The sequence below is a fragment of the Bombus affinis genome, chromosome 14 (genome assembly GCF_024516045.1).
Source record: "Bombus affinis isolate iyBomAffi1 chromosome 14, iyBomAffi1.2, whole genome shotgun sequence".
In the NCBI taxonomy this organism is placed as follows: Eukaryota; Metazoa; Arthropoda; class Insecta; order Hymenoptera; family Apidae; genus Bombus; species Bombus affinis.
Genome location: NC_066357.1, coordinates 5,260,418 through 5,275,426, shown reverse-complemented (window position 1 = coordinate 5,275,426; position 15,009 = coordinate 5,260,418). Strand labels below are relative to the sequence as shown.

Below are 15,009 nucleotides of genomic sequence, written 5' to 3'. Positions count from 1 at the left end.
TTACGAAATTATCATTTCCTCTTCTTACACGACTTTTCCTCAAAACAGCGATTTTTGGGTCCCTTAAATCCTCATCTGTTCCGGTCCAAACTAAACAACTCAAACATCATCGTACTACTAAAATCTATCCTTTCTTCGAGCTACTTCAAAAACTCTCTCTGATTCATGTAACATTAAAATTTCCGATCGTTAATAACTAAATAAAAATTAACGTTACTAAAAACATTTGCGTATCCAGTGATTGCAGAAACGAGAAATTTGATATCAGATCACTTTCATTAATCTGCTCCATCTAGTATTAATACAATCATTACATAAGAATCACGAGAGAAAAGTTCTAGCCAAATACAACTATCTCGATTATCTCTATCTCATTTCCCAAAGGAAGGGAAGTATTTCCTGGTAAACAGCGTAAATTCCCTGTTACTAGTGACGATTCCAAGGATTTTGTATATACCGTGTAAATTTGGGCATGTCAATGATAGATTGCCGCTGGAACGACTTTGGTGGGGCGGCCAGTTATTCACAAAAGATGTTTATTATCAGTAAACCGAACACTTTGGTAGGCCGTGGCTCGTCCCTCTCCTCCTCGTCCTTCGCTAGACTTCGACTTTCATATCAGTTGGCTCATAGCTGTGGCTGGTGACGTTCCACCCGTGGTTCGCGTTTCTCGTCACAAAATTCTTCACGTTCAAGTGCGGTTATCGTCGCGATCGTATCAGGTATATAGTACGTGCTGTTCCACGTTGCGTAGCGCGAGATTCGATACCTGTACGATATTTAGTCACCGGTATTTTTTTTCGCTTTCTCCGTTTTCAATTTTCCGCTGTTGTTTTCTTCAATCGATATAAATCGAGTGTTTGTTCGTTGGCAATTTGGTAGAAGTGATCATCGACGCATTAACAATCGGCCAACGTATTCTTATTTTTCTCGTAGTTACATAGTTCAAGTAGATTAATTTATCAGTGACTCCGAGGAAAGGGGATTTTCCTATATTTATTTTAACCAATAATAATTAATTGTCGCTAATACGAGGCGTGATATCGTAGAACAAACTTCAAATTTTTGTTCGTTGCTTAATTATTTATACGGATCATCATAATCTTCTCGTTTAAAATCTCGATGAAGTAACGACAGAATATTCTGGAATATATATACACTCGTTTCTATCGTTTTAGTTACGTTTGGTACATCGTTTTGTTTTTCAATTTTGGAGCAGCTACATGCAATAATCATCTTGAGATTTCTGACTGTACGAGTGTATGCGTAGGAAGCTCTAATTATTGTCAACGTATGGATGCATATCGCTGTTCGAAGTTAAAATGTTAATGCACATTTGAGACGTTGTTTTTGGTGTTTAACACGTTCACTGTGTATGTCTCGGGTGAGAGACGGCAGGCAATCGACTCGAGCGCGGAACACGCGTTAAAAGTCACGAGATTTTGAAGCCTTCATATTGTAATGATTTATATACCTAAAGAATAAATATATAGAAAGTTTCATTTTAGAAATAGAAATAGTTGTTACACAAAAATTATTTGCTATATAGTATTATTCTTCATATTCTACGTGATTAATAACGTAATAATCTTCATCGTGATTTCATTTATTTCATTGTTATAAAATAATATAAAAAAGCGTACAATTTTACGAACCCAAGTAAAGAAAGAACACGTCATAAAGACAAAAATCTGAAGTTTTAATTTTGACGTTTTACACGCGACGGTTATTGTTGACGGAATAAATTAATAAGAATATTATTATTTGATACAAACGCGTTTAAGAAAAATATTAATTTTACAAAGACGACATTGAATCATACCTGCTGTGATTGTTGGAATTTCGTGCGTCGGTACTACGGCGAGTATGCATATTTTAGAAATACTTGAAAGAAAAGTTGGTCTTAAGAAAGTGTTACATTGTGTAACGCACGAATGCATGACAGATGTTCGGTTACTCACACAGCCTACAAATAACCGTTATTGTGAACTTCATTATTCTCTCGATCTTCCTAAAATTACCCCGTTTTTTTTACAAAATGCAAACCGATTGAAATCAGCGTCGCTTCTTAAATATCTCGAATTATATTTTAATAGGACACTTTATAAGTATTAATTATTCCTGACCAGCTTCTTTACGCTTGATAGATTTTGATAACTTCATTTTCACTGTATATTTTAATAAATATTGCATAAATCGATTTATCATATATGCGAGCACACTGGTCAATAACGTGCGAAGATACTCTAGAAAGCAAAGGAAACAGGAAACGTCTTTAAATTAATTCCTAGAGTTGCATTTAATTTTTTAAGAACGTGAATAGCATTCCATTACATTAAAAAGGTCAAGATTTTACGAAGATCATTTTCCAAACTCCATCAACAAACCTCACGATTTTCCTCGAAAAAAAAAGAGAAAAGAAAAATGGAGAAAAACGCGAATAACCTCGCGCAATTCAAGGTGGATCAGCTCGCGGCCTGATTATCTGTGTCGAAGAGCCGATAACCGTAGCGCCACTTATAACCGAAGATCGATCACTTCCTTTCACAGTTCGATCGAATGTTCCAACCGTCCTTGGATTCGTTCCATTTACAATACCAACACACGTTTTCAAACTTCATCAAAACAGATCTATCCGATCTGTATAACCGTGACATACGAGTAGAAGCTTGATTGCAGGCGGAAGATGGACGAAGAATCGAAGAGGTCGTTCGTCACCAGGAACTCGGGGAATCGAGGAGCGTCGCGTTTAATAAGATCCCGGGAGTCTGCCGACACGGCGTAGGAATGTGACAAAAGCGGTAATCGGGCGAAGCGACGAAGTACAAGCAAGCTGGAACAAGCGACAAGAGGAAAGAAGAAGTAAGATCGAGAAAAAGAGAAAATAAGAATAAAACATCGAAAATTGTAAAGAAGAGCGAAACTTGACGAAGAAGTGAAGGTCACAGCCCACCCTACGTCTCGAGATGTACACGCTGCCGCCTCGGGGGTAGAGAAGACACGGTCATTGAGAATCTTGGCGCAACGCGCGGTACTTTCTTGGAGCGTAAAGTCCCCCTCCGAGAAGGCGAGAGAGGGAACCTTTTGGAGGAGAGAAGGAGAGGCGAGTAACAAGGTAGAACGTTGTTGCGACGACAACGACGACAACGAAAAGGACGAAAAGGAAGGATCAATCGAACGCGAAGAGGGGCGAAAGAGGAGATCGGTACGTAAAAGGAAGAGGGACAGGCTGCGTGGCAAAGAAGCCGAAGAAACGGAAAGATTCGAAGGAAGAAGGAGCAACGTTGGCGAATAAAGAGAGAGAGGAAGAGAGGCGAACAAGTAAGAGAGAAGATAGGCTACGATCAAACCGAATCGAACGAGGAGAAAGTTGAAAAGACTCTCTTACTCTCTCCTCCTTCTTACCCTCTCTTTTTATGTATTCCTATCTTTGTTTAATCAATTCGATCTCTGTCCAGCGTGGTGCACCTGTCTTCGTTTACCTCGCGCACGCCCCGCCCCGACCAATCGAGACTCTTGGGGCCTAGTGACGTCGCTAACGCGCACTACAAGGCCCTGTCGTGGTGGGGCCAGTATCATCTCCCCACTACCTGGAAGATCGGAGGCCGTGAGAGCCCCACGGGGGCCAGCAGCTAGCTGCAACCAGCGCCAGCGGCCCGGCCGGCCGTTGGCCACCTTGGTGGGGGCAGGAAGAGGGGCACCCTGCTGCCCAAGAACAGACCGAAGGAACAACGCAAGGGTACCTACTGAAACCCATCCCGCATTTCCCACCACTGACTCGTCCGGAAAACGTGCGCCACAGAGCTTCCGGACTACTCGGATATCGAGTTCAGTCAAGTGAGTCAGATCGATCGGGTATACTGGCAAAGAGTTCGACATCTCGGACCGCTATCGTATCGAAGGAAAGTTTCATCTCTGTTTGTCGTCGGTTTTGCGCGTTTCATTCAATTGCGCGTGGTTTGATCTTGGAGAGCGTGGTTCGATCTTGGAGAACGTAGTTTGAGAAATTTTCTTTCTCACGAGGGTGTGTGGTGTTACGGTTAGCCGGTTAAGCAGCATAGCAATGGTTCCTGTTGATTTCTGATGTACGATGAAAACACTCGACAGTAAAGCAAGCTTGGAGTATATCGTCGCATTATCGCTGACGCGTAATAGTTAACGCGCACCACCCACAGGTGGACATCAAGCCTTGGTTGACTAGCGATAGCATACACGCACCAATGTCACAACCACCGATAGAAGGGATAGAAAGAGAAAGGGAAGTCGAACAGTGAGAGAGGATCTCCCCCTGGAGGCCCTCGTGCAGTGCCTCTCGTTTATAGTTTCTTATCGCGGCGATCGATTACCATCGACGTGTAATAATCCTTCGTAATCCTAGTGGATTATTTTGGCTCTCGCGTGTGGTGATTAGACGCAGCTACGACGGTCACAACGGTGATAAGAGTGCGTGCAGGGGAGGTGTGTGATGCCCTGGTTATGGTTAAGCGTGAGTGAGGTCAGTGGCAAGAGGAGGAGAAGAAGGACCGGCAGCTCGTCAAACGCGTCGTCCTCGTCGTCGTTGTCTAGGTCGTCGTCGTCGTTCTGTCAGCCGTGGAGGAGGAGGATAGCCGGCGGCGGTGGTGGTGGCGAGGACTCGGTGGTACCGTCGACGTGCTCGACAAACACGAGCGCAGCAGGGTCCGCGAGGTGCACGAGGTACCAGTGACCGAACAGGGTCGTCCTCGAGGCAGAGCCACGTGATTATGGTGCACCATCATCATCGTCGTCGCGGCCTTCAGGCGAGCAATCATTGCACGATTAGGAGGCGAGGAACGACACCCTCGCTGCTCCAGGTGTTCCTGCTGATACTGTGCCTTTGGCTACCGCTGCTGGACAACGGTGGCTTCGTCCTGGCTTGTGGACCGGGCAGGGGCGGTGGACGACGTCCTGGTCTAAGGAAGCTCACGCCTCTGGTGTTCAAGCAGCATGTGCCCAACGTTAGCGAGAACACGCTGCCGGCCAGCGGGATCAGCGAGGGTCGCGTGTCCAGGCACGATTCCAGGTTCCGGGATCTCGTGCCCAACTACAACGCAGACATCATCTTCAAGGATGAAGAGGGCACCGGAGCCGATCGGCTGATGACACAGGTGAACAAACGCTCTCAAACATTGATTAATCTTCGTTTGAGGAATGCTGGCTCATTTTTATCGCGAACGTCTGATGTTTATTTTACAACGCTAAGGCAAAGAGCCGAATGAAAAGACTTCTTATGCAATAATAGAATCTAGTTGAAAAGTAAAAGATTATCGTAGAACTCCGTTTATAGAACCTACCGAGGGACGATTTTACGTAACTGGAGTTCATTGATTTCGCATAATACCAGTGACTTTTTTTTTCGTATAATGGCAGTTGACGTTCAAGTAGACGGAGACAACGAGCAAAAGTTCATCCAATTGGGCATTAAAATTTGATTTCTATAAATGGAGTATGGGTAAATGGACTTGTATAATTCGATAAAATAGCCATACGTAAATGTAGCTCGCAAAGCAAAGACGTGGAATATTTGTACGAGCCAAAATTGACCCAGCCATCGCCATCCGAAGGTTAATTGCTTGCTTGTCATGAGTGCTTCATATATCTCGGTATATAACATGGCTTTTAATCCCTGTTTGGAAGAGGATGGTGCTACGCATTTCAATGCGAAGCGCAGGAGACGCGATGGATGAACGTGTTCTCACGCGGCCTCGTGGTTGATCGGTACTGTCTACGGTAAACGAACTTTGGGAGCTCCCTTTGGTTTAAGAATGTATTTGGGAAATGGTAGCAATGTAAATATGGTCGAGTATAATTTTATCTGTGACAAATATTGGTATTGGTGAGGGAGATCGTTTTCAGGGGAGCTAAAGTACTCGAACGTTCTGTTTCTAATATTTTTTCGCCAACCGTGAACATGGCTGCTCCTGTTTCAATCTTAAAAACACTTCATTTGCGAGAAAATTAATTCGTCTTTGCCGAAGATACCTACATGACACGTTAAATTAGTATAATACGAGCATAGAAAAAAATCGAAGAATTTTCTTTTCTTCCAAATACATTCGATTTCTCTCAGTCTTAACACGTACAACATTTATTTCTATTATAAATAAATTGATAAATGCAGTAGAATTTCCAATATAGATATTTTATTAATTATATTCGTCCAAATTAAAGAAGAGATTTTGGAATTGCCTTGAGAGGTACGAGCCCCAATTCAGATGAAATGTCAAACGTGACTCTGACTATAAAAGGTCAAGAATAATCGATAAACCGAGTTAAAGACTGTATCCGTAGACAGTATCTAAACCAACCCCTACGATTCTTCTTATTCTCTCGCGAAAAACAATATCTAAAGACTATCAATATGTACCAACTGAAATACATCAGCGATTAGCTCTTTAGATCAGTAATCTTGAAATAGTGGATCGCTTCTTATTAGAGCTACGTATAAAATTGAACAGGTCAGTGACGAGACCTACAGCAATCGAAATACTGTTTATCCTACCGTGGTCTCTTGGTTAACAAGAGAAACGAGGCGTGAACGTTACGACAACTCGATAACCGTGTCCGGAAGATTCGTCATTTCTGGTCGAGGGTGTTTTCGCCGCGGTGATCGCCGATAATATGTGTCGTATGTCAGGCAGCGATAAAGATTGCCCTTGAAGGAGCCCGTCGGTGAATCATGACGCGTCCAAGAGTTTGAAGCGTCGGTATCGTCGTTCCTATCGATCTGTAGATTTGGTTCGGCGAGTGCCGATAGCGAATACTCGCGAGAAAACGACGCGGTATACTCTTTCGATCGCGTTGCTTCACGTAGGAGTAGGGAACTCACCTAGAGGATTATAGAAAGAAGTGCAGTCAGTGACCTTTACGCCTCGAATCCGATAATAGTTGGCTGATTCACGCGCCAATAGAAACGTGGCGTGTTTCGCGTCGAGAAATTTGGTTATTCAGTGAAATGATGTATGGCGGGTTTGGTTATGAATCGTCGAGGCGGTATGATGCCCCGTGGGGACGCAACAGCGGATTTCAAAGGAAATATGAATCGGGAATCGGTGATTGATTGCGTTTGTTTTATGGTCAAAAGGATGGAAAATATGTTTTCTATATTTTCACCGCCAATGCGTCGCTTGCGAGGTTGCTATTAATGGATTTCATGGGAAATATCGTGGATCCGCAATCGTCGATTCTATTCGTTCCATTGTTGAAATGATGATAAATGGTGTTTTTTCAATTTTCTCTTGTGAATATATGCCTCACACTCATATACGTCCGAACTCGAATCCTGTCGATATTTGACACGATTAGTTTGATATCAGTATTAATTTTTTAATCCTAGAAATTACGGTGTGTCGTCCGTGAAACGTAAAATTGATTACAAAAATTTTGACGTCGAATTTTCTTCGTCAAATCTTTAGTCACCAAATATTCACTTGTTTCTAGAATTTAATACTGGTTGAAGCTATTATTGACGATAGATCTCTGATAAAAGAGTTTTGATTAGTTAGATCGGATATTGCCAGATTTCGGATATTGACGATGATATAGGTATATGCACCTAGTAATAAATGGTTTGTTATATAATACGTTAAAAAAGGAAGGATCCTTGAGTAAAGATATTATCAGGTACATTCAGATATATATCGATTAATTATATCAAGTGATAAATTAATTTAGCGATACAACCTTATGCTCATGTTCACATTCTAATGAGTATCTTTGTTGTCTTTCGTTTAAGAGACTCATATTTTCATTACATTTAATATTTTTAATTTGACTAAATTTCATTCACCATTAGTCACGAATAGATATACTTTACCCTAAGGAATTATTTTTATGACTGATCATCAACGATTAGTATTACTAAACCGATGTATTTTTTGGCGTAAGATATCAATTGTTTGTTTTATTATTAGGTAGACTATTGTCAATTATTTATTAAATAAGATTCTAGAATTTCACGTTTTTCACGACTTCAGTTCATAAAGTAAATTGTTTAAGCATTACTTTACAACATAGAATATGTATTCGCAATTAACGGATTGTCTTATGAAATAGGAAAAGTTCTATGTTAAACGCAAATATTTGAAGTTTTAAAATATGGCATAAAGTCCGTGAATTGCTATTTAATCGCGGCGTTCTTCGTAAAAAGCGGCTCAAAAAAGGCAAACGTATCAAATCGTTCGTGGTCGAGCAGTAGTTCTTGCAATTTCACCTTAATGGATTTATTTTGCTGGCTTTATCCAATAGAGAAAATGGTTTTATTCCAATAATAGCCCGACGTTCCACCGAGTTATCAACTTGTGAACATAAATCCGTAAATGATGGAATCAAATCTCTCAATATATACAGTTTTACATTTCAATATGAAAGAAATAATTATCGAACCGCAAATTTTTACGCGATTGAATATTTCTACAGAAACAGACGAAGAATTGAAATTTTAGTACAAATACGTTTCAAAAACGTTTATTAAACATCTTTGAAACTTTTATTTCGAGTAACGATCACGAAACGGAGTAAATTGAATTTCAACAGAGATTTTTAACATCTGTACAGATGTTATGAATGATAAATATTGGTCTATTAATCATTATACTAAAAATTACATAAATTTCAGCAGCTATTTTGCTACAACACACAACGAAATAGAATAACAAACTTTCACAATCTAGATTTCTATGTTGATTTAACTATTTTTACTTTCTCGGTATCATTATCGGAAAATAGTCTGTTTAAACAGAATTCAGTAATCAAACAACGTACGTAATCTAAATGTGCATTCATATCTTTAACTCTAAGAAACTAATTTATTATTTCTAGCTAATCCATTACTAGACAATGCTCGCAAGACTCGTAATTTGCAATCCTTTTTCTCTTTTTCCATGGCACTTTACGAGTGGATCTTGCTAAAATTAGAATGTTAGAACATGCATGGGATATCAAGGATCCTCGATTCCCCGAGGAGATTGATTGCGTTTCTCGTTTAAAGTACAGGCTGACGGCCGCGTTAACCGCAGCAACGCGTGTTATTACTTCAACGCGTGTCACCGTGCTCCACGGCCGTATGACAAATTAGCTACTGCACGTCGTTAAACGTCGGCAGGTGATTCACGCGAAACGCTATCCACCCGATAAGACTGCCTCGATCGTTCTTGAATACATTTCACGTGCATACAGGACCGATACTCGTTGAAATTCGAATTGCGTCCTAGAATTTCACGCGAACCTGCCTTCTGTGTATGTATGTAATTCTATGTGCACGTGTTCTTCTGTCGGGGTTTTGATTAATTGCGAATTTTCCGTGCGTCCTTTTGCTCAATTCTCTGGTTTGTCCATACAGCGTCTTTCTGGTTTTTACTATTTACTTTTTAGATGATACGAAGGCATAGGGCATAGGGGAAAGACGATAACCAGATTGCGGATTTTTATGAAAGAAGAAATTATACGGAGATTCGTCTTACTTATTAAAAATGATAAGAAATATTCCGCTTTGGATATTTTATATCTTTGCACATTATAACGAATTCTGTGCATTCTCGCGTCCTGAAATTTTGTAGAAATGCACGAGAATTCGTATTATAATAAGTCGCGTTTTTTTCTTTGTTTTTCATTTTAGCGAGTAGTTTTAAAAGCCAATACTTTGTTAAGCGTTTAAATATTTCCAAAACTGTCTCTTTATCAAGTTTGGCTATGGGTTTCTGTTAAAAAATATTCAATTTCTCTTTCAAGAGTATATTGATTATCATATTCAATAAAGCTATTAAACTTCCACTTTAATGTCGAAAACGATACCTCCAAAATCTTTCTTGGATCAGAGTAACAAACCGAATTACAGAGCAATTATTGATTCTTCCATTCCCAGCACTTCGCGCTATAATTCAGTAGTGTTTCTTTCCTATTGAAAGACTTCTTCAGTTTCAGAAAGATATAATAGAATTATTGACATGCCTGATCGCTTATTTCCACTGTATTTTAAAGTTAGCCTTAAAAGTTCTTTTATTGGCTACGACGGGAGTAAAGTTAGGATAATAAACATTCAAGGACCAACAACAGAAAGGAAAAAAGACACTGGGAAATTGTTCGATCTTCTTCCACCTGCGTCACGTTTCGTGATCGTTCGTATGTTTATTTCTCAGTCCATGGTGGTTCCATTAGTGCTTTATTCATGCAGTTTTTATCGGTGTTTGCCTTCCACTTGGCGCCCCCGCGAAGCGTGAAACGATTCTCCTAACTCTGGGCCTGTTGTATTCCAATTTGTAAGTCCCACGTTTCGTGGCGCGGCGAACAAAAGAGCGGCTCGGCGCCGGTTTCCGCTCGTAAAGCATCCCCGTCGTTCGAACGTCGTCGACAGGCCGCGTGTTTCGCGTGTTTACCCGCGTTTCTTCGCAAAATTCCCCGGCTGCACGTTTTATCGGCGCGATGAACGTTGAACAGGCGCCGAATCTATCGCGACTCCCGATTTCAGTCGTACAAATATTGCTTCAAGACCGGATAAAGGTCGACTTTAGAAAATAAACCTCTTTACGCGTAAGTTCGTCGTGCAGTTTTCAAGCTAATCTACGTCGCTTGGATATTCTGGACGATATCTGTAGCTGGGATAAGTAACATCGTAGAATCGAGTATTATCGAGGATTCGGTACTGGAGTTGTCGTTTTTCAATATTCTTTTCAAGCATGCTTTTTCTCTTTCTCCATTGATAATTTAAAATTGCATGAATTGCTGTAATGGGTTATCAGACGCACAGTTGAAATTGAAATTGAGTTTCACAATTTTTGAGAAAAATCGCTGTTTGTTTTAAAGATTTGAATAGCCAGAACGACCGATCAAAATCTTTTAAGGTACGTTTTATCGTATCTAAAACAAGCAAAGTAGTAATGCATTCCTTACCGAAAGACTAGATTTTTAGTAGGCAATAAATCGAATCTCCATTTAGGTTTCGTTTCTTTAACATCGTATTGAATATTGATATGGTGCTATCGTTAGTTATATTCAAATATAACGAGCATGATATAAAATATATTAGTAATACATGATAAATAGCAAGATAATAATATGACAATAATAAGAAAACGGATAACAATATGTACCTATTTTATATATTAGAAAAATCCTAAATCGCACGTCACAATCCTAACCCAAAGCGTTGTTTTAACCAGTCAACTATCACGTACGAAACGTGCAAAAGCGACGTTTTCACGAGCTATCGTTCAATTTACGAGAGAGGAAATTGTGATTTTCCGCTCGACAGACGCGTCGATTGATTTGCGGCGAGACTGTAAGTAGCTATGTATAGAAGTTGCCGGCAGATCGAACCGTGTTGTCCAGGCATCGATGTCTCCCGAGTGAAGGGATCCGTCGCTGAGTTGCCGGGGCCGCTCGTTAACGCCGTGTTTTGCGAGCATGAATCTCGTGTCAGACGAGAACACGCTTCTTGGTCGCGATCGTAAAATGACGGTATCCCGGCCAATTAGCTGGGTAGACCGACAAATTTAAGTACAACGAATAGCGAGACGTTCTTGCGATGTTCCTTCGACGTTCGTCCTGTCCAACTTGTCTTACGACGACGTGAAGTTGCAAAAATCGAACGCGTTTCATGACGATGCTGGTTTCTTTATGAACTTGATTACTGACTGATCTATTCTTATAGATTTTTATATTTAGTCATTTCCCAATGATATTTTTCCTCTGTTGTGCCATTTATATAACTATTTTATCGAGCTATTAACGAGATTCTAATAATGTATATATATATCTGGTTTCGTAAGCATTGGAACTTGACAAAGATCAAATGCAAGTGTCTGAAAAATTATTCGGAACTTTTTAATATCTTTATGATTACTGGACCGTGTATGTTTACGTACGTATGAGAAATTTAATGCGTAATACGCATAATGAATATAATATTTCAAGCATAGTACTCGTCGTTGCATTTAGTAGATCAAGCAGAATCTTTGTTTAATTTTCATTTTTATAGTTACGTCGATAAAAATAGGAATTTGCATAAACGTGTAACACATAATACAAGTAAGAACGTCGTAAATAATTGGAGAAACATTCTGAAATTTTATCAACGCTGTAATGAGACACGACTGTCATGATTATACCGGTCATTTGAAACCGATCTGAGAATGTATATAGAAATTACAAGATATTTACTGCAAACGTATATTCATTAAAAAGTCGGTATACATCATAAATAGCTATCTTAAGGTACATAAGAAGTGCTAAATATGGACTCGCTGAATATTAAGGCTTCTCAATGTAACGGATAATGACCGGCCGTTCAAAAATACTTTGGGATCTCCGTGAAGTATATACTTGCACTAAGTGCCTTGTAAATTGTAATATATATTTTTATATTCGTTTCAAACTTGATCAATATAGTCATGATAATCGAATCTCGTCACAGTGCCAATGAAATTTCAAGACGTTTCGCGTAATACAGCCAATATATCGGGAAAATGTCTCTACAAGCGTCTCGTTAACTCTGCGATCGTCTGTGTTTCAACGTTATTAAACTACGTATGTTCCATCGTCGTTGTGTCGCGCCAAATTCAAACTATGCCCGTCTTCTTTTCACGATCAACGACAAAGTGAATGTGGGGGTAACGAGAAACGTTGCAAAAACGGCACGCAAGAAACGAAGAGAGGAAACAGGGTAGGCCGGCAAATTGCTGGCAGCTCTCGTTCCCTCTTTTCGTCCTGTTCTTAGCTGTCCTGGTGATCGCGCGGCACTAGGAGCGCCGGTCGCGCGGAATAAATAGGGGAAAAAGCGCGTACCGTGCGCCGGCTCTAAGTGATTGTGGGTAGGTTTATGGCGGCCATAACCGGTGTTTGGTTTGGCGCGTTAAAGCTCCCCCAATTACGGCAAATAAACCTAATGGCCGTGCTACTCGTTCTCCTCTCTCCTGGTCTCTCTCGTCTCTAATTCTCTCTATTTCTCTCTCTCTCTCTCTCTCTCTCTCCCTCTCTCATCAGCCGATGAACAGTAAATGCTTGGAGCGATTCCTCGATTTCTCGATATCGATCGGTCTGTCATCAAAATTGATCTTCCCGGCGCTGGTGAACGCGGTTCCGACGCACTTTTATCGAGCTCGTCGTGATAAATGAAACGATCGTGCGATCGAAATTCAATATACACGGTGTCGTTTGTCAATTGTGTTGGTTAAACGAGCCGCAGTAACCAGTTAATTGTTATTGATATCGATTGATGTCGGTGAACCGTAATTGAGATTTATTTTCTTTCGATATGTGGAAGAGTGGCTGGATATCAAATTTGTCGTGGTTTTATATTAAACGAGTGGTTTTGCGGATTCTATGCAGAATGATTTAAATATTGAACGACGGTAATGAGTTGGGAGAATGTAGTAAAGAAGCGAAATATAGGCTGATCAAGCAGAAGCTTCAAGTTGATAGTAAAGTCGGATAGACATTTGTGAATAGATGGGTATGTGTGTGTTTGGAATTTTTCATTTATGAAGTAAACGAGTATGTAAACGTGGATACTATTTGATTGCAATATACGTATCCAATATCTGTGTTGGAGTATTCGAATACTTACTCGAAGGCTTGAGAAATTTTACAGAAGTATTTTAGGGTATGAAAATTTGCATTGAATTAAAAGGAGACTAATGTTTCGTAGTAAAAAACAGCATTAAGATAGCGTACGTTACTATTTTTAATTGTTATAATCTAATTTTTGGTTTAGGGGTACATATATGTACTGTGAATATATTCAGAAAAATGTATACTTCGTTCTTTACGTTATTAGAATCATTTTATGGATCCGATTAATACGAGCGTAATATAAAACTCATTAGTGAAAGATAAGCTTTTTTGTGGAAATTGACACGTTTTCTAGATAATCATAAATTTTGCAGATTCTAAATCCATTAACTCTCTTATAAATTATAAATGAATAGCAGGTCGAAGCAATCCCGCGGCTAGACCACCATGTGGCTATGTTCAATAACCATATAACAGACTCATAATCATAAAATATAACTAGTCACCGTGTCCTGAATTACCGTGTACTGTGTCTTAAAAGTCCGGAGATGACCAAATTATCGAACTGTTCTTCAGACGTGATATTCGGAGATAAAAGTTACCAAAAAGGATATTTTCCAGTTCCGAAAAATATACGTATATCCATTTTCTTTCCCTTTATATTACGCCCTTTTTGCAATTTATTTTAGGTATTTTAAATTTATTGCAACATCGAATAGTGGCATTTGTCTTGTAACAGATGGTATTTTTGTAATTTTTACAATGATTCGGTGCAAAATTTATCGGCGAAAAGTGATACTATACGATGCAGACTATTATTTCTAAATAATGATCGGTGCTCAACTATTCAAGCACAACTGCGATTGTAGTTACACACATTGTACTTCACGCATGTAATCGACCCGATCGAAACGAGATAAGAAATAACACGCGAAAGCAAATCATAACTGCAGTCGCCGCTGGTAATTTACAATGAGCGTCTATTTTTCCAAATAAGTATCGATACTTTATTTCTAAAGACTGCAATACCATAGTGGTGCCACGAACACGTTATTCGAATAGTAGTAATAGTTGCATGATAGACCATTGTGTGTCAGCTAGATATCGGCAAAAAAATCTTGGAGCTCCTGTAATTTTTCAACAAGGCACGCTATAAATGGCCATTATACGTCAATGGTCGTAATTTTATGACCCGTAATCGATACGATTGCAACGAGATAAGCGATAACATACCAGAGAAAATTGTGACTGTGAATGAAACTACTTGCCATGAGTTAGAAGGCGTATCAAATTACAAACAATTGTCATACCGGTTGTAATAATTTTCCGTTGTTATTGATCGTTAATTTGTCAAAGTTAGAAAAATATCAGGATATATTCCATATGCAGTATAGCAGAACTTTCAGTCTATATTTATATAACCGGGATCGGTTTAGGTAGGTGTCTCGGAAAAGTTTTCGACGTTTCGCAACTGCGAAACCTATG

General features: G+C 39.7%; 1 protein-coding gene across 4 annotated transcripts in view; it reads left to right on the top strand.

Annotated features, from left to right (window-relative positions):
* The first annotated feature begins 242 nt into the window (after positions 1–242).
* The window catches only part of LOC126923895 (sonic hedgehog protein), an 84,497-nt gene continuing 69,730 nt past the window's right edge, over positions 243–15,009 (top strand). The window contains exons 1-3 of one of the 4 annotated variants that reach the window (XM_050737828.1): positions 243–722; positions 2,551–3,321; positions 3,459–5,126. In XM_050737828.1, coding sequence (XP_050593785.1) covers positions 4,743–5,126 — 384 coding nt within the window. In that variant the 5' untranslated portion in view covers positions 243–722; positions 2,551–3,321; positions 3,459–4,742. Of the gene's footprint in view, positions 723–2,550; positions 5,127–15,009 lie in introns of all 4 variants that reach the window. The other 3 variants (XM_050737831.1, XM_050737830.1, XM_050737827.1) reach the window with 3 other exon arrangements.